This window comes from Zalophus californianus, chromosome 11, assembly GCF_009762305.2.
Source record: "Zalophus californianus isolate mZalCal1 chromosome 11, mZalCal1.pri.v2, whole genome shotgun sequence".
Classification (NCBI taxonomy): domain Eukaryota; kingdom Metazoa; phylum Chordata; class Mammalia; order Carnivora; family Otariidae; genus Zalophus; species Zalophus californianus.
The window spans coordinates 111230009-111250793 of NC_045605.1; the positions used below are offsets into that span (position 1 = coordinate 111230009).

The 20785-nt window shown below is 55.4% G+C and overlaps 1 protein-coding gene and 1 non-coding gene across 4 annotated transcripts in view; both read left to right on the top strand.

Moving 5' to 3' along the window:
* Positions 1-17794, top strand: part of NAP1L4 (nucleosome assembly protein 1 like 4) — a 45759-nt gene extending 27965 nt beyond the window's left edge. For 2 of the 3 annotated variants that reach the window (XM_027578417.1, XM_027578418.2), the window contains exons 10-16: positions 3738-3877; positions 5165-5310; positions 7862-7884; positions 8140-8259; positions 10928-10957; positions 11371-11427; positions 16586-17794. In XM_027578417.1, the coding sequence (XP_027434218.1) occupies positions 3738-3877; positions 5165-5310; positions 7862-7884; positions 8140-8259; positions 10928-10957; positions 11371-11427; positions 16586-16624 (555 nt within the window). In that variant the 3' untranslated portion in view covers positions 16625-17794. Of the gene's footprint in view, positions 1-3737; positions 3878-5164; positions 5311-7861; positions 7885-8139; positions 8260-10927; positions 10958-11370; positions 11428-13061; positions 13096-16585 lie in introns of all 3 variants that reach the window. The other variant, XM_027578419.1, reaches the window with a different exon arrangement.
* On the top strand, positions 248-370 carry LOC113915623. The gene has a single exon (XR_003517768.1). It is a non-coding gene; the product is annotated as a small nucleolar RNA SNORA54 (small nucleolar RNA).
* Positions 17795-20785: the final 2991 nt, after the last annotated feature.

The following is a 20785-nucleotide window of genomic DNA, read 5'->3' on the forward strand; positions in this document are numbered from 1 at the left end:
TGGTAGGTATGTACTCAGATATGAGCAGCACTTTAATAGAAACCCGAGATGCTAACGAACGAAGCCTACTGGGTTTTACCAAGAACGTAACTGCAGGTGGGCAAACCTGAACAACGTGTCCCTGCACTGTCGTATAACACCTCTTCCCAGCAGCTTGCTGTGCTGCGAGAGGGGCCTGACTCAAGCCAGCCCTTCCTTTCCTCCTCAGAGTGGGGCCCGCCACCCTGCGGGAGCTGGGTCCTCATAGAGGCACTGTTCGTGGCCTGTTAGCCTGGCAGTGGCTGACAGGCTCCATTCCGGTGCCACAGCAGGTCCAGCGACTCGTGACTGACTGACTCGTGGCTCTCAGTTTCAGGTCCTGGGGACACGGCCTGGGACCGGGGGTCCGGCTCTTCCTCCCTCCCCATCGCAGAGCACTGGCCCCAGGTCATGGATGAGGGCTAGCATAGGTGCGATTTCCCTCCCTGGTCCTGCAGGTGCCTTCCTGGAGGCAAGGGGCAGGGGGACACGCTGCATCTGTCCCTTCCACTTTTCCTGCCTAGCTCACTCTGGGAGGTGACATTCGGTTCTCTCTCTGCAGGTGGGGGCCTGGGCACGAGCTGGTGTGATGCCTGCTCACAGGCTGAGGGGAACCCCTTTGCCTACTGCACCTGGTTAATTGGGTTATTGCAGGGCCTTTTCCTTGGCCTGTGCGGAGCCTGGGCCCTGGCGCCCCCTGGAGGCCGAGTGGGGCAGTCTGAGGTTGTTCACTTGCGTGGGCGGAGGGAAGTGCCTGCTGTTGTAAGTTTCTGTGTCAGTGTTTTCCTAACACTTCTTTCTCACCTGTGATTCCTCCACACTCCATTTATTAATTCTTCCCCCCTGGATCAATTGTTTTTTTCCTGCTTTGCTGTTACCAGACACCTGTTTGGGTGATTTCCTGGGTCTGTTTTCTTTCTCAGCCTGTCTGACTCTTACAGTGGTTTATAGACAGACAAGAGCCCTAGTGTTGGTAGAGCATGAGCCAGTCGTCCTTCTCCCCCTCGTCACTTCCCCTGTTAGAAAAGTCATGCACGCTGGCTGTGGAACGCTGGGAAAATACAGGAAGGTGTTAGGAACAGCCTACAGACCTCTCAGCCGTGGAGTCAGGTTATCTATAGTCTTTGTCTTTTTAAAATCATTATGAAATATTTTAGACAATAAAATTAGAAATACAAACCATATCTAGCTTCAGAATGAAGCAGGGCCAGTGTGTTTGTTTCTCCCCTGACCACACCTCTGCTCCTCTCCGGGGTCTCCCACTTACCCTGCAGCAGAGTGGGATTACAGGTGTAGACAGTGTTGTACCGGCTCTGCGGGCTGGGAAATAGTTGTCCTTTCCTCTGTGGGCTGTAAAGTGATTTAACGGTGCCCACACGTGCCGCTGCCACCTCTGCCCCATTCTGAATTGTTGCATTATGATAGCATACTTGAACCCAAATTTTTGTTTAAGTCTTCGCCGATTTCCTCAGTTTCGATTCCTTTTAGTGCAGTTTTACTGGGTTAAAGGAGGTGAACATTTATAAGGTTCAAATGTGGTTCATTTACGCATTTTTTTTACACTTTCTTTTTTGTAAATTATCCTGGCTTTGTCTCCGTTTTGAAATAATTTCAGGCTTAGCGCAGAACTTGAGCAACAGTGCAGAGTCCCCGTGTGCCGTCTGCCGAGGCTGGAGCGCCTGGGGCGGGGCGGGCACAGCCGGTGGCAGCGTGTGTACCGCGCTGGGCAGGAGCGGCGTCTGTTCACACCCACGTGCGGACTCTGCTCCGTGCTTATGGCTGACTGGCTGTAGGGTATTGTGTGTGTTGGAGGCGACCTCATCTGTGGGCCCTTTTCTGTCGGACTTGAACCCTCCCTGTCTCTCTTGAACCCTCCCTGTCTCTCTCTCTTTTTCTTTCTCTTTCTTAAAGATTTTGCCTATTTCAGACAGAGTGAGCAGGAGCTGGGGGGGTGGGGCAGAGAGAGAAGCAGGCTCCCCTCGGAGCAGGGAGCCCGATGCAGGCCTGGATCCCAGGACCCTGGGATCATGACCCAAGGAGACGCTTAACGACTGAGCCATCCAGGTGCCCCTTAAACCCTTTCTTGGTTCATCCCCAGTCGTGTGTTATACTAGACTAAACAGAGGCCATGGGGAAGGAAAGGATAGGAAAACACGAAGAAAGGAGATCTCATACTTGGTCTGGAGAGCTGGTAGGGCAGGAGGTGGGAGATAGAGGAGTAGTGTGATCCGTGCCAGCGTAGGGAGTGAGGCGGGGCCCCCGGTGATGCTCGCGAGCCCTCCCTGGCCCCCAGGGTGCCTGCCCACGCTTGCGGTCGCAGCCTGCAGCGGTTCTGGGATCCTAGCGGCCTCTTCACTGACTGAACACTTGCTTCTGTCTTCACGGTGGGTGGGTGTAGCCCTGGGGGTTGGGCAAGGAGCGGAGAGGGGGTTGTGTGGGGTGCTGTTGCTGAGCTTGCAGGGGACTCGAGCTCTTCACGGTCTGGTTTCCACTTCCCCCTTAGTGGAAGTAGTTTGGTTTTAATCTATTTAATCTATTTTTCCCAGTTGATAATTGTACCCTTATACGTTATAATGAAAATTGAAATAGCTAACGTTTAGCAAGCACTGCCTGTAAGCCTGTATAAACCCTGTTCTAAGTGCTTCCGTAGGTCAATCCTCTAGTCAGCTCAGGGAGAGAGAGAGGATTGTGCTTTTCACTTTGTAGATGAGGAAACAGCAGCAGAGACAGAGTGATTTGACAAGATCACGCAGCACCTACAGGCAGAAGTGATGTGAACCCAGAGTTAGTCTTATAAAAGTATCACTATAACTTAACTTAACCAACGTCCTCTTTTCTTCCTTAAAATAGGGCTGAGGTGAGCATCTTTGCACATACTGATGATGCATCACCCAGGTGTCTTTTCCCAAACAATAAATTCCTCTGAGTAGAGTTACCAGGTCAGAGAATTTTATTTTACCTTAATTTTTTGATCTTGCCAGATGGTCCTTTATAAAGCTATTTACAGTATATGACTGGACCTGATTTCCCAAAACACTTGCCAGTTCTACATATTATTCATACATTGGTAAGAAGAAAGCAAGACTCCTTCTTACTGCCACTTGACTTTATTTGTGTCTGCTGCTGTGTACACACCCTGTGTCCATTTTTCCTCTTAAGCTTGTCTCTTCAGATTACACAGTGCTTTGTGAACAAAGGATGAACTTGTCCTTCCTTGGTGTGGTTTGGGGAGGCCCAGGCAGTGCTCCCCACCCTCGCAGAGTCTGGCCCCTTTGTGCGGCAGAGAAGGCGGTGCTCTGTCTGAATGCAAGTGCAGAAGGAGGGGCGGGCTGGACCCTGCTGCCTGGTGTCCCCTCGTCCAGACCCTCCAGCTCCGCCGGGGTGAGCCCGGGGCGGCAGAGAGAAGCTAGGGTTTCTCAGGAGAGCTTGGACCTCTACTGGGGAGGGGGCTCAGAGGGTCACGTGCTCTCTGCTCGGGCTGAAGCGCCACAGGTACTCCCCCACTTGTCGTTTGTGTTTGAACTAGGTGCTGCTGTTTTTTGTAATCAAGTTTTTCTTGACATGTGGCCATACCTGTTGAACTTTTCCATAACGGTTTCTGTCTATGGCGTCCCGCTCAGAGAGGCGCTGGTCTCCAGTACGTACTGTGGGGTTCGTGAAGTCTGTCACTGATTGCTTGTAGATTTTTAAGTGGTACTTACCTGAGTTTTTGTTTTCAGTCTTTTGTATTAGAGTTCCACTTTGAACCCAACGACTACTTTACCAATTCAGTCCTGACAAAAACATACAAGATGAAGTCAGAGCCGGATAAGGCCGATCCCTTTTCCTTCGAAGGTCCTGAAATAGTTGACTGTGACGGGTAAGGACTCGCCATTTCACCTTCTATTTCTGAAAGAAAAACGGATGATTTTAGAACTTAACAAGTAAGAGAAATCAGGAATAAAACAAAATGTCTTTAATCTTCTTAAAATCCCAGTAGACCAAGATTTACATTAAATAGTCTTTCTGTGGGGGGTTGTGATGGCCTGCGCTGGGAAATGTGTCATGAGGTCACATGTGCCAAGTGGGGGCTGGTGGCCCGGTCTCCTCATCAGATGGAGGGATTGGGTTCTCTAGGTCCCTTGCCTGATGCTGTCCTCGCTGAGCTGATAAACGACCCTCCGCAAATATTTGCTGAGTGAACAGATGAGTCGGGGCAGGGCAGTACTGGTCCGTTGCTTGCTTTGGAAATTGGGGAGGCAGTTTAATTGTTGGACTCATGATGGAGCACCTTGGTGATTTCAAGTGAGATCACTGGGGAGAGAATATGGTTTGGAGTTCTTTCCTCTTGGTTTGTTTGAGATGGTTTGGGAAATTGTGGTTTTTTGGTTTGGGAAATTGTTTTTGAACTGGCACAATTACCCTTACTCACTGGAACCAAGTACTTCTAAATGTTGCGTATGAGCAGTTCGGAGCTTTATTAAAACCCTGCTAGACTTGAATGGCGAGAGTGACTCTGAGAGCGCATTTCCCAGGGCCAGGCTGTCGTGTGGGAAGTGGGCCGGCCTTTCCAGACATGTTCCCGAGCAGACGCTAGTCATGCGCTGCCAGGGGATCCGTGTGGGTCCACAGCAATTGAAAGATGAGCACACCTGCGGGACTCGCCCCCCAGCCGGGCCCACTTGGCAGCCCGGACCCACTGCGCTCCGCCCCCATCAGTACTTCGTGCAGCGGTCCCCTTCCGCCTCTTCACCTTGTCCTGCTCGCTTAGCTGCCTTGAGAATTTGGGTGCGTGAGTGGGTGACTTCAGGTGTGCTCTGGGGTCTGGACGAAGGCAGCAGGTGACAAGCTCTTGTGCATCCTCTGGGCACCTTGGCCCAGCCTTGACTGGGCTTGGTCACAGCAAACATACTTGGCGGGGGTGGGGAAGGGGGTTCCTCAGGGGAGAAGACCCGGGCTTCAGATGGTGCCGTGGCAGCCGAGGCCGCTTGGCCTGTTCCCTTTCGCCAGCCGTCACATGGACTTCATAGGTGTGCGGTGCTGGCTGGCAGCCTGGTTTGCCTACATCGTCCAAGTTCACCCTCTAGCTGTGCCTTGTTTACCGTGGACGTTCGTGGTGTTTCTCAGGGCATATGTCTGTGTGCGTGATGGCCATCTGTCCCTGTAGGTGTGCTATTGACTGGAAGAAAGGGAAAAATGTTACAGTCAAAACAATCAAGAAGAAGCAGAAACATAAGGGCCGAGGCACAGTGAGAACAATTACCAAACAAGTTCCCAACGACTCGTTTTTCAACTTTTTCAGCCCGCTGAAAGGTGAGTAGGTTGTGTCGTGGACGTTGATTATGTACTACGCAAAGTCGCTTTGTTACCCTGAGTCCGGTCTGGGGTCCTCTGGCGAGAGTGGCCAGTAAGGACACGGTTGCTGTGCCAGGAGCCGTGGTGCTGGTGCTCACGGGGTGCGGGGTTGGTAGGGGTAGTGGGTCCTCCTTGTGGCAGGAAGGGAAGGCTTGGCGGGCTCTCTGAGCTCCACGCTGAGAAAGCTGGAGTGATGCCAGGAGTGACCCCAGCCGGCACTTCCGCACCTCACTGCTGGGGCCTGCTGACATCCCTCGGGCCGCCCGTCCTGCTGCAGGCCCCCTCTGTGGCTGGTTGTACTCCGGTTCACCTGCGCAGCTTGGGGAGCATCCCCTACCCTGTCTTTCTCATAAATTCAGCTTTGTTTTGTTTTTCTCCGTGGCTTGGTAGAACTCAAGGGGCTTGGGAGTTGATAATAGCGTGACAACACAAGTAATTGGATTTCCAGTTTTAAAAGACTTAGCTTGGAAACTTTGATTTTTTTTTTTTTCCACCTTAAGTCATAAAACAAAGATGGAAAGTTTGACCTCGTGGAGGGTGAGCAACAGGTTTTGAGAGTAAATACTGGCAAGTCTTTTTTTTTTTTTTTTTTCTTTTAAAGATCTTATTTATTTGAGAGTGAACGAGAAGGGGGGGAGAGGTAGAGGCAGAGGGAGAAGCAGACTCCCCGCTGAGCAAGGAGCCCGATGTGGGACTTGATCCCAGGACCCTGGGGTCATGACCTGAGCTGAAGGCAGACGCTCAACTGACTGAGCCACCCAGGCGTCCCAAATAGTGGCAAGTCTTAAAATTTTCTAAACCTGAGAGAATGCGGAGGCCAGGCCGGTTGTCAGTGTTAGGATAGTCAGGATAAAACATTTTATTTTCCACGAACACACACAGATTGAAATCTAGAACTGCCCGTCCATGCCACAGGTAATTGGTGGGTGTGTGAGCTGTTCGCCCTCGGCCACAGGGTGGCTCCACTCTCAAGTGTGAGCCTTGGACCAGGACTTTGTCTCTGAGCCCAGGGCCCTCGCTTCGCAAGCTCTGCCCTTCGGCCCCATACCTTTCTGTGATTTGTCTTTGAGCCTAGAGGATGCAGATGTGTATTGGTCTGGGGTAACAATAGCCATGATGTGGTTGTTCAGTTTCCTTGTTTTAGAGAATTCCCTTTGGCGGTCACTTGCATGAATTCACTGTGAAGCAGAGGGGCTTTGGTTCCTAAATGCAGTGGCTTTGTTGGAAGGTTTCTTAAGATTGGATTTTAAGTAATTTAATAAAATCAAAATGAAATTAAGTGGACTCAGAATTTGGGGGGGGTAACGTTTGGGGCTCTAAAACTGTTCTGTGATGGTTGTCCAGCTCTAAAAATGACCTCTGGGTCATTGAATTATACACTTCAGTTCTCTGGTAGATGAATTGCATGTAAACGTAGCTCTTTTAAAGTAATCACACATAATATCAAGTGATGAGTTCTGTAAACAAATAGAAAGTGACCATGGGGCGGTGATGGGGCAGGCAAGGAAAAAATGTCGAAATTGAGGTAACATGTTTTGAAATGAAGGAAACATAAGCTGGCTGGTCCGGTGCCCTCCTTGTCCTTCAGTCTACAAAACATGTCCCAAAGTCAGATGAGCAAAGTCCCTGGCCAAAGTCCCCAGACCCAAATCTTAGCCCATGGTGGGTGCTCACGTGCCAAGACTCGGGGACAGTGCCATAGGGGTGGTGTTGACACGCGGGTGCCCAGCCCATGGGGAACTGCAAGCTGGGAGAGGCCCCGAGAGGCAGGATGCGGCCAGCGCCATAGGCGTCCAGCTCCTGGCAAGACCGGGCCTTGAACAAGCATCTCTAAAGTCTGGGGTTTGAGTCACGTGATCATTGGAGTGTCACTGGGCTTTGTTGAGTGGTTGTAAGTCCCCATCTTTCCTGTCACCTTGGTTCTGGGTCAGGCTCCAGTGCAGCAGCAATCTCGGTCGCTGTGTGCGCGCGCACGTGTGTGTCCCACATGCACACGTGTGTGGAGCTGCCCCTCGGCGAGCCGTGCGGTGCTCTGTGGTGGGCAGCGACCAGCAGCACCCTCCTGCCCACAGGGAGTCTTTCCATTTCGTGGGAAGGACGCTTCAGCACTGTGTCCTCGCCTTCCTCCTCTGCACGTGGACACAGCCGCTGTTGCCCCGCTGAGGTGCAGTGCTTCAGACACGAGGCTTGGCGATTGTCCTTTTCCCTGCAGAGTCGTGCAGGGTTGCAGGCGCTGGTTCACTCTCCGGAAGGCGTAAATGCACCGCGTGGCCGCAGTCTGGGGCCCCTTGATAGGCTTTTCCACGTGTTAACACTAAACTAGGAAGAGCTTCTCCCCAGTTGACGTTCCCAAGCAGGTCAGGCAGGGGCGGGCGGCCAGGGCACCGCTTTAGACCCAGGGCTCCAGATGTGCCCTGTTCCACCCTCCCTGTCCTCGGAGCCGCCCGCGTGCGCTTGCAAAGGCTTTGGTTGTCAGCATAACATGCCTATGTTTTGTCTTTTTCCCTAGCGTCTGGGGATGGAGAGTCACTGGTAAGCTCTGTGTTGTCATTGGGTCCCTCGTGCTGTCACATTCTGTATCTTCAGAGTAGTGGCCTACCTTCTTTTCAGTCCCTCCCTCCTCCCTGAGGCCCGGGGTGCACTGTGTTCACGACACTGCGGGGTGGGGCCAGAGCACCCCGCCATCCCCAGCAGTGCTGGGTCCCCCAGAGCGAGGGGCACGGTGCGGGTGGGGGGCGTAGCGCTCACCCGTATACGTGAGTTAACGTTGAGGTTTTCCCTTTTCAGGATGAAGACTCGGAATTCACATTAGCCTCTGACTTTGAAATCGGACACTTCTTTCGTGAGCGGATAGTCCCGCGGGCCGTGCTCTACTTCACAGGGGAGGCCATAGAGGATGACGACAACGTATGTGGACGGGAGCCCTTGGGGGCCTGCCTCTGGCGGTGTGGGGTGCCCTGAGCAGCAGCCTGGGGGACGCTTAGTGTCGGGGGTGGGGGCCGAGCAGGGCTCTGGGTGCTCTTGGAGCAGCAGAGTGCCGGCCCCGTCCACGGACAGCATCCTTGAAAGGCCCCAGGTGCTCACCCTGTCCTGCTTAAGGTCTGTAAGCTTTGGGTGACTTGGAAACGTGAGGAAAAACATCTCCTTTTCAGAGGTCTGATCACAGCAAGAGGTTATGTACAGAGCTGACTCCTCTTAGCCTGTGGTGTGCCGGTGCCAAAGACTTGATACCCATGGTGCACAGAGGGGTGGCCAGGCTGCGCAGGCCCCTTTTTCTCTCTCCCCCACCTCCCTCCCTGCTTGAGCGCGGCCTCCCTAGCTGTCCTTTGACGGTCACCCGAGGTAGTTCTCCATCATAACCCAGGCTCGGCTCACTGTCTTCTTGATTTGTGGGAATAAAGTTTGGTTTTATAGTGTGCAGTTAGTAGTATGTTTCAGATACTTATTCCCTTGCTTTTAGAGCTCTTAGGTTTCCTGGGTGGTTCTAGGTTTCCTTTCTAAGCGGTCTGTTGAGGTTTCAGATGGGCAGCAGGAGCCGGGCAGGTTTGAGCTGCTTAGCGGCCAGAGCAGTGAATGCCTGCTTCTCATGTTTTCTGTGCTGATGGTCCCAGCCCGGGGGCATGGCCTGTCCAGTGTGTGTGAGCTGTGTAGTCTGAGACTCGTTCGCTTCGGAAAGGCTGTTCGTCCATCCCTGGGCCAGGAGGGGGTTGTGGGCAGGAGAACATGCAGCACACACATCGGCGTAGTGTTGGCTCGTCCGCGCTCTCAGGTGATTGCTAAGGCTTAAGTCGGCACGGCAGACTGTACACCAGCACGGTCTGTGGTGGCGGAGCTGTCTTCGGCCTGCTCTGTCCAGTGTGGTGGGACTGGCCCCACGTGACGTTCGAAGATGTAGAATGAATCTGTTGACAGCTGTGGAACTGCATGGTTCCACTTTATTTAATGTAGCCCCAAAGATCTAGTGACTACACACACTGGAAAGCACATCTCTAGACCAGCGGTCTTCCCCCCACACTTTTTTGATCATACGCCCATCCATTTTAAAACGTGACTGTGCAGTTTATATATATTTATTTACTTAAGATACAGGCAGAGTGAGTGGATAGTACTGGTGAGCGGTGCAGTGCTCTGCCTGTCCTCTGTGTGTCCTCTGTCTATATGTGTCCACGCCCAACACCTCCGATGCAGGTGCTGCTGCCCAGCAGTGTCGTTGAGGGGTTACGAGGGGGCATCCCACTTAGGCCTGCTGAGACCAGGGTCTTGACTTCACCACTCACGGCTGTAGTGACTCTGATGGCTTGTCGGGCTCTTCGGAGAACACCTGTCGGCACCATTACTTAGTGCACGTTGGCATAGAGGTAAATTTGCAGGGGTCTGATGCGTTGGAAACCTGCACAAGCACTACACGTCGTTGTAGAAGGAAATGGAGCTGGGGGTGCTGGTTCTGTCTTCCATATTCTCTCGGCTCGGCTTGCATGTCCCACGGGCTCTGTACCCCGACTTAGCGACCCCTGCTGTACATCAGTGTGAGATGTGTTTGCCACAGGACCCTCCAGGTCCAGAGTGAAATGATCTGAGAACCTCAGAAAATCCGCGCTTGAGCCTGGTTGAGGCTAGTTTCAGTCTGAGCGAAAATGTGATTGGCTGCAAGACAGGGTTTGCCTAGGTCTTTCCCTGTCAGGGGCTGGGAAGGGCACTACTGGGGCATGCTTGGACCCCTGACGGCCCAGCTGGTGCAAGAGGGTGCGCATGCCGGGCCTGGGGCCTGAGCTGGGCCCCACCAGCCCTCAGGCCCGTACAAGTTTTGTGCGAGCTGTCGCTAAGGAATATACGTGTGGGCTCCAATAAGAAAAATGTTCTTAAGAAAAGCGTGGTAAATCTTTAGGTCTCTTGTGTCATGCAGGTGATAGTGATAAGGTTTGTTTTGTTTTGTTTTGTGTTTGGTCTTGATCTGAGTCTGATAGGTGGAGTTTGAGGGAGAGTCTGACCTGTGATGTCTTTGGACCTTGAAGAAATTCATTCAAGACCAACTGACCATAGTGTTGGGGTTTTCTTCTATACACTTAAACGCCAAGGTTTTATCACATTTCTAATGTGTAAATATTTACCCTTGTACGAGTTAAAAAAATACCGTTGAAATTCATGTATCTGCATAGTGAAATCATGCTCCTGGTTTATTTAGATCAGCCACTTTCCCAGGTGATCCCAGTACGTTCTCATGCTGACCATCTCCTTTCTGCACCCTTCCCCATCCTCAGGCCTTGTTTTGTGTGGTTTGCAGGTACCCGGCGTCCTATCGACACAGCGGGGCTCTCGAACAGGCGGCCCTGCAGCGCTGGCCTCAGCCTGGCCCACAGTGTTGGGGTCGAGGAGCCCAGTGGCCGACTGTGGCCACCCCCCCACCCCCCGCCCCCAGACGGGCCTGGAGCGGGTGCTGCCCTCTGCCCAGAGGCCAGGCTGCAATTCCGCGGCCCCCAGGCCTGCCCGGCGTAGGGCGGTTGACAGGGACCGTGCCTGGGTCAGGCTGCCCTCCTGCTTTCGAGACCTAAATCTTGTTTCCTTTTTCCTTTTTCAGTTTGAAGAGGGTGAGGAAGGAGAGGAGGAGGTAAGACACGGCAGACGTGGAGAGTCCTTCCCCTGAGGCCCCGCTAGGCTGCCTCCGCTAGAGCGGCCGGCCGCCCGTCATGCCCGGTTTGGGTGGAGCTGCCTCAGGGCCTCCACGCGGTTGAGACTGGGGGGGGGGCGGGGGGTACTGCAGGTGCTGCCCCTGCGGCCCGTTGCTGACCCCGCGGTCGGCCTGTGAAAACCGGCTGAGGGAACGTCGGTTGAACAGACAGCTCGCGTTTTCGGCGTCGCGTTCATGTCCGTTACCGCTGAGAGCAAAGAGGAGCCCACAGACCCGTTGCCCAGGAGGGGCCCGCTCACGTGCGGACGGCGATCGCTGCTTTCCCGCCGGAGCCCGGGCCGGCTCCGCAGGGGCTTCCGTCGTGTGTTGAGCTCGCTCTCACCCTTTCGCAGGAGTTGGAAGGCGACGAGGAGGGGGAGGACGAGGACGACGCCGACGTTAACCCTAAGGTCAGTCTTGGGGGGGGCCCCCCCCCCCGGGAGTGCCGTGCCCCCGCCACAGGCTGCGTCCCCCCCGCCTGGCCGCGCCTGTCCCGCTCTCGTCCGAGCACGGGGAACGGGCCGGGGACGGGCTCGAGCCACCCCTCCGTAGGACCCAGGGCCCAGCGTGCGGCCGGCGGAGGCTTGCCCGGCTCGCTCGTGAGCGCGTCCAGGAGAGCGGCTTTCTCTCCACACCTTCAGTCCTTTCGGGGGAAGGGCTGGATGACGGCACGAAGGAGCTGTGTCTTCTGTTTATTTTTGGAAAAGGTATAAAGAAGTAAATTTGGGGGGTTATTTTTTTAATGAACAGAGTAATAAAACTGTAGACATAGTTTTACAATTGCCTTTGGGCTGAGAATATTCGGAAGCTACGTCTAATATCTCCAGTCGTTGAAAGTGAACTAGGAAGCTTTAAGGAAACAAAAACTGAGGAGAATGGGCAACCCCATTAATTTTACCTGAAGGCCTGAATGTTTACTGATGGCAGATCAGCTTAAATGAAGGCACTTTGTCACCTGACACATCCCTTAAATCCAGAGCTGCTTTAATGCAGTCCTCGGGCTGTAGGAGGCCGCCCTCTTGTTTGCGAGCGTGACGTCTGTAGCTCACTGCGTCGTCGTGGGCTGTCAGAGCACTGAGCTCCCCTGCCGTGTGTGACCTGGATCCCAGTTTAACTAGACAAGTGTGTGTTTGTCTGCCCTCCGTTTTTGCCCCAAGTGGAATGTGCACTAAATGTGAGTGTAATAACCCAGCCCTGTTTTTGTTTGTTTTTTAACACCGAATGTTTCTGTAAATGCTTGCTTTATTTATAGTTCAGGTCCCTCTAGAGAAGAATGGGAGGTGGGTTTCAAACTTAAAACGTACCATATAAATACTCCTCGGGACTAAGCTCACAGAAGGGCTCACCTCTGCACAGTCAGCCTGTCCAGCGTGGGGGGCCTGTGGGGCAGGCATCCCTGTGCTCGGCTCCGTGACACGTGGTCCCTGGCTCAGGTGGCTCGCCCTGGGCAGTTGGGGGCTGCCGACAGGCACACTCATGGTTTGGATTCCAGAGCAGACCGAGGGCGGTTCGCGGTGGGAGCTATTCACAGTTTGGGTCCTAGAGCAGACTTGAGGGCGGTTCGCGGTGGGAGCTCCGTCACTCCGTCCCCTGTCGCTGCCTTCTGTTGTTTGTCCTTTTCTGTTTCCTGACACATCTGTTTTCTGGAAGCGCGTTCTCTCACAAGTCGTCCGGCACCGTAGAGGGTTGTCCGGACCGGCGCTCCCTGGGTCTTCGTGTGTGCTGTCGGTGGGGGGAGGTGGGGCTGATAGACGGGTCGCTGGTGGGAGGCGCGAGGACCGCCAGCCCTGCGCAGCCAGAAGGGCCCGAGTCTCATCCTTCAGGGGGATTGGTCATGTCAGAGTCTGCGCACAAGGAGGCAAACGAGGGAGGAGGGATTTTTTGGTATTAAACGTATAGATGTGGTGGGTTGGGGTTGCTCATCTCAAGCTCGAGAATTTGTAGCCCTTTTTGTCATGAGAAAGTGGCTGTTTCTGCCTGTATAATTTTGTGCATTTTGTTTTCTTTCATGCTGACACTTCCTTTCAATTTTTTCCCCATTTAGGTGTAATTTTTGTCTGTTATTCATGCATTTTTAGGTAAGGTGGAATTCCATTCATTCCTAATCCAATCTTCTGATCTGTGATTTATAACAGTGCCTTACTGTGACTTGGTGGACAGAGGGGAGGCTGCTGGGCAGGCACACACTGCGTGTGCTAGACTGAACACGTGGCTTTCGGAAGAATAGTAGTTTCATGCAGGTGTCCGTTGTGTGTACTTCTAAAACTGAGCATCAGAAACTACATTTTAGGCTCCTGCTTCCTGAGCCTAGTGTTTGTTGCTGACCGAGTCAAAGGCGTGACTGGTGTGGCATTTTTACTGGGGACGGGCCTGCCCTCCAGGAAGAGCACAGGGTGCGAGGGGCCTGGGAGGTGGGCACTGTGTGGTCTTCATGAAGACCGTGTTGTGGGGGCCGTGCTGGGATCAGCTGCACCCTGTGCGGTTGAAGCAGCCGCTCTGCCGTTTCTTGATGTGTCTCTGTCGATTGTTTCTACTTTTTAAATTCAGGTGTGGTGCAGACCGGTAGGTCATAAAGCCCTACCTGAACTTTGAATGTGCTGGAGTTAGTGTCCCAAAAGCTGCGGTGTCTCTGTGGTGTGGTCCTGTGCGTCGTTGGGGTGCTCTGACCAGGTGGGGATAGAGCTGGGTGCTGCCCACCCGTCACCCCTTCCCCCCCGCCCCAAGGTGTGGGCCTTTGCAACTCTGTTCCAGCAATCAGCTCCCTCCCTTGTGGGTCGCTGTCCTCCTGGGGGCCAGGGGGCAGTGGTGAGAAGATGCCACGGGAGGCAGGTGCTGTGATGTTCATCCCCGGGAAATGGCAGGGGGTTCCGGGGGCCGTGCTGAGCAGCCTCAGCCGGTGCGTAGAGCAGGGCCCGTGAGAACTGGAGCCTGAGCTTACCGCCGCGGCCGGCATGCTGGTGCTGATGGTCGTGCAGGCTGCAGGCGTTGGAGAGTCTCCACATGGCCTTCCTGTCTGGCTCTTGAGGGCTCGCTCTCATAGAGAACTACGTGGTAGTACGGCTGCCTCCTGGCAAGGCAGCATCGTAACCAGGGGAGACGAACAGACACCGTGGATCCTGTGTTTAAGGAGTCGGGGCTGATCGTTGACGTGCAAGCACAACCGTGTGTTCGATTACTCTTGATTCCCGCTGCCCCACTTGTCTGAAGAATGTTCCCCGCAAGCCCCACTCTCCCACCCTGCTAGTCACGGGGAAGCATCCCTAACCTGTTCAGCCTGTGTTTCTAGGACAGGGGGACCCTCCTGTGGCGTAGCCACCGTGAGCAACATGGCGCTGTAGCCCCTCAGTAGTGTCATCAGATCCTTGTCAGGGGCCCAGCCGCTCCAGTGCAGGGGTTCCCTCCGTGGTCACGCAGGCCCTTTGTCCCCGGCTGTGTGCCCCTGGGAAGCTGTGGTGGCCAGCTGTGTGCTTGGTGGCTTGTTTTCCCCCCTTCTTGGGCAGTTGTCCTCTGTTAAAACTTGGCTTTTAAATGGCTCCATGACAGGCAGGATTTGGGCTGTTAGTTTGTGCCTTGGAAACACCCCACTCCTCTCCCGTGATAGTCAGGGGTATTGAGTGACCAAGCTGCCATCAGACTTGGTGGCCTGAGACCAAGGATGCCGGGGCATAGTTGTAGTCCTGTTTTGGCCTGTGTCACAGGCTGAAAACCAGTGGTGTCTTGTTGATAAATTTCACGTCAGAAGCTTCGGGGTTCTGTGTTGACTTTACAGCCTAGGACTTGTGTCCATGTGGATGCTCTCCCCAGAGGTGGGGCCGCTTGCCTCCCTGCCTGCCTGGGGAGCTCTCAGGCCCCGTTGCCTCCAGCAGGCTCTATCCCCCAGGCTACTGAACGTACTTTAAACAAATGGGTAATATGTTCTCCTGGTTAAAAATAAGCATATGAAATGATTCAGACAGCGTATTGTAAATCGTGTCACGCCCGATTTTGCGAAACGCTGTATGTGTGTAACTCATCCGCATACGGAAGGGTGTAGCAGGAGGAGTCCCGTCCTGTGCCACCTGCCCCGTTCCCACCACGTCACCCTACAGGACTTCCTTAGCTCCAGCTTCTCTAACCCACTTCCTTTTTGCAAATACAGTTGTGGAAACACAGCGCATTTCTCCCCTCACCCTCAAAAAGCTGCCTGCTCCCCTCCGTCCCCCTGCTGCCATGGCCACACGGCTGGGGCCTCCTCCCTTCCCCAGCCACTCCCGACAGCCAGTAGTGGCTCCTTGCCTTGGCCACCAGCCTGAGCTGCCTCCAGATCCACAGTTTGATCTTGATCTTTTCCTGCCTGGATTTATCATCAGACGTGTTTTGTTTGGGGGCCTGGGTTCTTTAGCAGTATTTTAGATGAGCACGTGACACCAAGGCCAGGACCCTCTCCCAGAGTGGTCTGCTCCTGGGCAGAGACCTGGGGGCTCCCGGCCGCGTCCCTGTGCTCTTTCCATGAGACTTTCAAATGAAGAGCTGAGACCAGGGTCCAAGATCATGGTTTTGTTTTTATGCGTCCTTAACACATAATTTTTTTCATACCTTAAATGTGATTTCCCAGAGAATGGAGTCCCAGCCTCAACCATAGAAGGTATTGTGTTACGTCATCCCCGATGTTTGAGGTTTTTTTTTTTTAGACTCTGTAGGCTTGCCCAGATTGTATGAGAGTAATTTGTAATCTTGGCAGCCAAGAATCAGAGGCCACTGATTAGTAGACGTATTTGCTGGGAAAGATTCGTGGTCTGGTAGTGTCTGTCTCTCAGGCTGTTGCTGGCCTCCACACAGAATGCGTGGGGCTGCCGGATGTGCTTTAAATTGTGTGAGCTGTGTTCGATTGCACTGAAGTGAATGTGCGCCTCTGTTGGGGGGCGTGGTCTCTCCCTGCTACCTCTCCGGAAGGATAGACTGCCCACTTCGGGAGGGGCTTGGGGAGGCCCGGGGCTGTGTGTGGAGCTGTTGGTGTGGCCTCCCCCCGCCCCCCCGCTGCCCCCCCCCCCCCCCCCCCCCCCCCCGGCTGTGGGCTGCTGGTGCATCCCGCAAGCAGAGAGCACTCTGGAGGCCTGTCCCAGGGCCGGCGGGGCTACTCGGCCGCCTCTGGCCCACCCTGCAGTGCCGCCTCTTCATTTCAGGTGCTGAGCCTGCCTTAGGGGTGGCAGGGCACAGAAAGGGGAGCGGCTGCTGTGTCACGTGGGCAGGGTTGGGGGGTTGCCCGAGGCTCTGGAGGCTGCAGTGCGGCTTTGGAGCGCAGGCTCCCGACACAGATGAGTCTGTGACCCTGAGGCGCTCCTGCTTCCCGGTGCCTGGCCTGTGACTTACACTCCTGGGCATGTCTTGGAACAAGAAAGGCAGCCCTACTGAGACTTTGTTTCTGGGAAGCTGAGTGATTTCTTGTTACTCTTGTAAAAGTACGTTTGCAGTAACCATTTTTTCAGTAAGAAGGAAGGCAGTAAATTGAGTCTAGGTTTGCATTGTTGGTTGGAGGTACCGGCTTGATGACGTTGGTTCCCTACAAGTCCTGTCTTCTCTCGTTGACAGAAGGAGCCCAGCCAGCCGTCCGAGTGCAAACAGCAGTGAGGAGCGAGCACCCCGCAGGTGTGGCGTCGGGACACGTGGCGGCCGCGCCACCGTATGGGCAGTGCTTCCTTCTAACTTGTTCTCGAGTGCATGATTTTGACTTTAACTTTTCCTTTATCCTAATTATTTTGCTTAACCTGTACAGTGGCAACTTAAATGCATTTCAGAAATAGGAGGTTTGATTCCAGCACCCTCTACAGCCTTGGGTGCGGCTCAGTGGACTTTCCCAGGCCCGGCCTTCAGGAGGGCCCCATAGACCCCAGGGGGAGGGGGCGGCAGGTCAGTCAATGCCAAGGGCAGATGTCTTGGGATGTGTGTGGAGCTGTTGGCTACGGGGCACGTAGAACCAGTCACATCGCTCCGCAGTCGGACTGGACGTTGCCTTCACTTGAAGAAACCCACGCGCTTTGTGTCTCCCACCACGTGGTCTCCTGTGCTCTAACGGTCTCAGAAGAGCTGTGTAGAGTAGGGTCCTGTTCTCTTTAGAGCGTTCTTTCTCTGGTTCTGTCTTCCTCAGGGTGGGGTAGGGGTTGTGGTGCACCCCAACCCTGAGGCGTGAGTGTTTGTGGTTCATCTTCGTATTTATTTATTCTTCCCTGCTAGTGAGGGCTTGGGACGCATGCTGTCACTTGTCCTTACACTTTCTGAAACCATGTGTGTGACCTGGTGACTTGCCAGGCAGGAGTGGTGGTGGCTCCCAAGGGAGTGAGGCCTGTGGAGAAGGAACCTCGCTCCATCCTGCCCACGGCTGAGGGCAGGAGCTCGTTTTCACGACATACAGACCACCCGGCTTTGGGGGTGGGGTGCGGGGTTGTGGGCCGAGTGCCGGGGTTTGCCAGGCTTCTGTGGTGAGGGGCCAGGACTGGGAAGCACTGCTCTCCTTCTAGTGTGGACACGTCGAGTCTTGCTTTCTCAGTACCCCCCGCTTCTTGGCCCCGTGCTCATCTTGTCTTAAAAGCCCTGGGTTCAGAGCGACCTGTTCTTGGCTGGCGTGTGGGGTTTCCGAGTGTGTGACCACAGTCTCTGGCAGCCGGGGATGCTGTGTCCACACTGTGTCCAGGCCTGTAGAGTGCTCAGCCTTACTTATAACACATTTGTAACTGAATACAGTGTTTTCAATTTGTACAGAATAGTTAGAATATTCTATTAAAGTTGTGAAACATGAACCCAGCTCTGTGCACAGTCTCTCTGTGGGAGGACCTGGTGGGAGGATCGGGTGGGGGCATTGGCACCTGCCCCCACCCGGCAGCTCTGGGCTGTGGTTGCGCGTCCTCTTGAACTGTACATGTAGAGTCCTGTGGATGGGCAGACCCGGGCTTCAGGCCTCTGCTTTTCCGTGTCAGCCGGTTCTTAGGAGGCGGCTACGTTTAGTTTGCCCGTTAGGCCTGCAGACCCACTTCACTGTCAGGGTGGGCTTGGGGCCCCCCGGGTTGGGCCCTTTGCTACCTCAGGAAAGTGTCTGCTCTCCCCCAGGAGTGCGCCATTTCTCAAAAGTTTGTGGGGCTGTACCTCCCAGATCCAGAAGGTTCCAGGAGGGAAAATTGCTGCATAAAGGCCACTTTTCTGGTGGAACCTCCATTCCTTGCTAAGAGGGGAGCGCCCTCCCCCCCCGCCCCCGAGACACCTGTTGCACAAGCCCTGTGCACGGCACCTGGCCGGGGGTGGGGGGGCGGTACAGGCACCAGGAGGAGGCAAGCACACAGCTGCTCCTCCCGCGGCCCAGCTGCCGGTGCCCAGCTCGCCAGGTGCCTGTCTGGGGGGCCTGGTTCTCCCTGGGAGTAGCCACGAGAAGGAGCAGGAAGTGCTGCACAAGGTTTAGGAATAGCCCTGCTTCCAGCGTGCCCCAGCCAACTAGAACCAGAATGTTCTCGGTTCTTGAAGTACCTGTGGGTAAACCCCCCCGTGGGCCTGGCCCCCCACCCCCCACCCGAGAAGCCTGTGGGTGCCAGGCCTGCCTTGTTCCTGCTGACACAGATCGAGAACCCCATCCCCGGAGGGCAGTCTGCAGAGATGACGGTGCGCGCTGGGAGCATCTCTCGAGGATGGGCCCCCGGACCTCCAGGGCAGCTGCTCGTCCCTGTGGACCCAGACTGGTCAGGGGCTCCCCAAGTTCTCCACATGTCCTGTTTCCCTGGAGCGTCCAGAATGAAGCTGTTTATAAACCGTGGCTCACGAGTAACTACAGGATGAGCAGGGATTGCACAAAATGATGTGCTTGGATACTTTGCAGGAAGTTTGTGGGGACGGTTTCAACTCTGGGAGGACCCATCCTGCCGGCCCAGGGGTCACTCCGAACATGATCTTTCCTCTCCCGCTGGCTCCTCACCCTCAGTGGGTGACTGCCCCCACGTTCACCGTGAAGCACCAGCAACCGCTCAGCCTGGAGGCTGCTGGACCTCGCTGAAGAAACGGGCACGTGAGAAGAGCCCCCCCTGATGGGCACAGCGCCGGGTGATGGGAGCCAAGGAGACGGGCCGGGGGGCAAACCCTGTTAGAGCTTTCTCTGGCCGGCAGTTGCTAGGGCTTCACCAGAAGTCGGCGCGCATTACCTGGGCCGGGAGTCCACGCCGTGCGTGTGTGTGGAGCACGTGGCCAGTGTGTGCTGTGGCGATTTGGGATGACAGGGTAGGGGGAGCCCATACCTTCCCTCGGAGACCAGCCGAGTCAGTGCCCACCTGCTCATGGCGGACGTGGGGCGGCCAAGGACGGGTGTCCGTGTGCCTGTGGGGCATACCCCTGAGAGTGTGGTGCTTAGGAGCAGGTCACGGCCAGCCGCGTGTGGGTACGCACTTGCGCGCTCACATACACAGCGCTACCTTCGGAGTCTGAGCTGACTGGGAAGCTGGAGAGAGCGGCTGGGCACCTGGGGTCAGTGGGAGGGAAAATTGGGCATTCTGCCTGTTGGCGGTCACATGCATGGTGGACGCGGCCCCAGGCGTGTTTTCTTGTCAGGCCAGCACAGACGGACGGCGGGAGGGGTGTCTGGGTTGTGGCTGTCTCTGGAGGCCCTGGGTTTTATTTCCCTGCAGGATTCTAAGAAGAATCCTGTGAGCAGGCCACACCCACCCACCCCCCACCTCCTGGGTGGGCTCCGTCACAGGGCTGGGTACCTGTGGCCTCTGGGGCCTCAGCCTGGTGCGTGGTGGTTCCAGGTGTATTTGGATATAGCAAGACTCCAGCTCGAAGCCCTGAGAAGCTGTGCCTTCCCCACTGTCCCCTGTGGCACTGCCTCCTGGCCTGTCCACGAAGCTGTCCTCAACCTCAGCCCTGGGCAGTCACAGGACAGGGAAGGCAGGCCCTCCACTGGCCAAGGAGCCTGGCACCCGTTCTCCATCTGGGTCTCTGCTGGCACCTGAGGTTTGCTCAGGCCTTGCTGCGTGCACCGGAAAGGCATAGAGCCACCAGGGGCAGCAGGGAAGGTGGCACTTGCAGCAGCTCTGGGTGGTTGCTGGCTCTGCACGGGCCAGGCCTCTGTCCCCACTGACCCCCTGAATTGCCTGGAGCCAGGCCTACCGGCCCCCCCTCACCTTTGGGTCCCCCTTCTGGGCCGGGCCGTCACAATGCTTCTTTCAGAGAGTTCCGGTGAGCATCCAGGGCCACCTCCTATCCCCCATGGCTTCTGCGGCCCGCACCCTCCCTTCCTCCTTGGACTGACCGACCTACTCAAGACTGCTCGCTCAAACTTGGGCGGAATCAGGTGGCTGCCTCTGGTCTGCCCACCTCTGCACCCTGACTTCGGGGGGCAGCTCGGCCCTGTCCCGGCAGAGTGCACGCCCACCGTGGAATGGTCCCAGCCTTCACGGGGTGGAGCCAGACACTTAAGATGTGTTGTTGTGGCTTCCAGAGGCTGCACCGCAGAGGGGACTGCTGGGGGCAGCGGGAGATAGTGCGTTCTGGGGGTCAGTCCACCTAAAATTCTGGTTTTCCCTTGGGTAAGTTAGGAACTGTAGCCACCCGGGGCCAGGTCCACAGCTGTGGCGGGCGGCTCAGTGTGTCCACATGCCCCCTCATCTGCAGCACCTGCCCCACCGTGGCGACCAGTCTGCTCTCATGGGGCCAGGGCCAAGCAGAGCCCTGACCCACGGGCCAGCGGTCCCACTCCCTGTAGGTACCAGGCTGAGTCAGCCCGGTGCCTTGTGTTCCCAGAGGGCACCTGGGCGT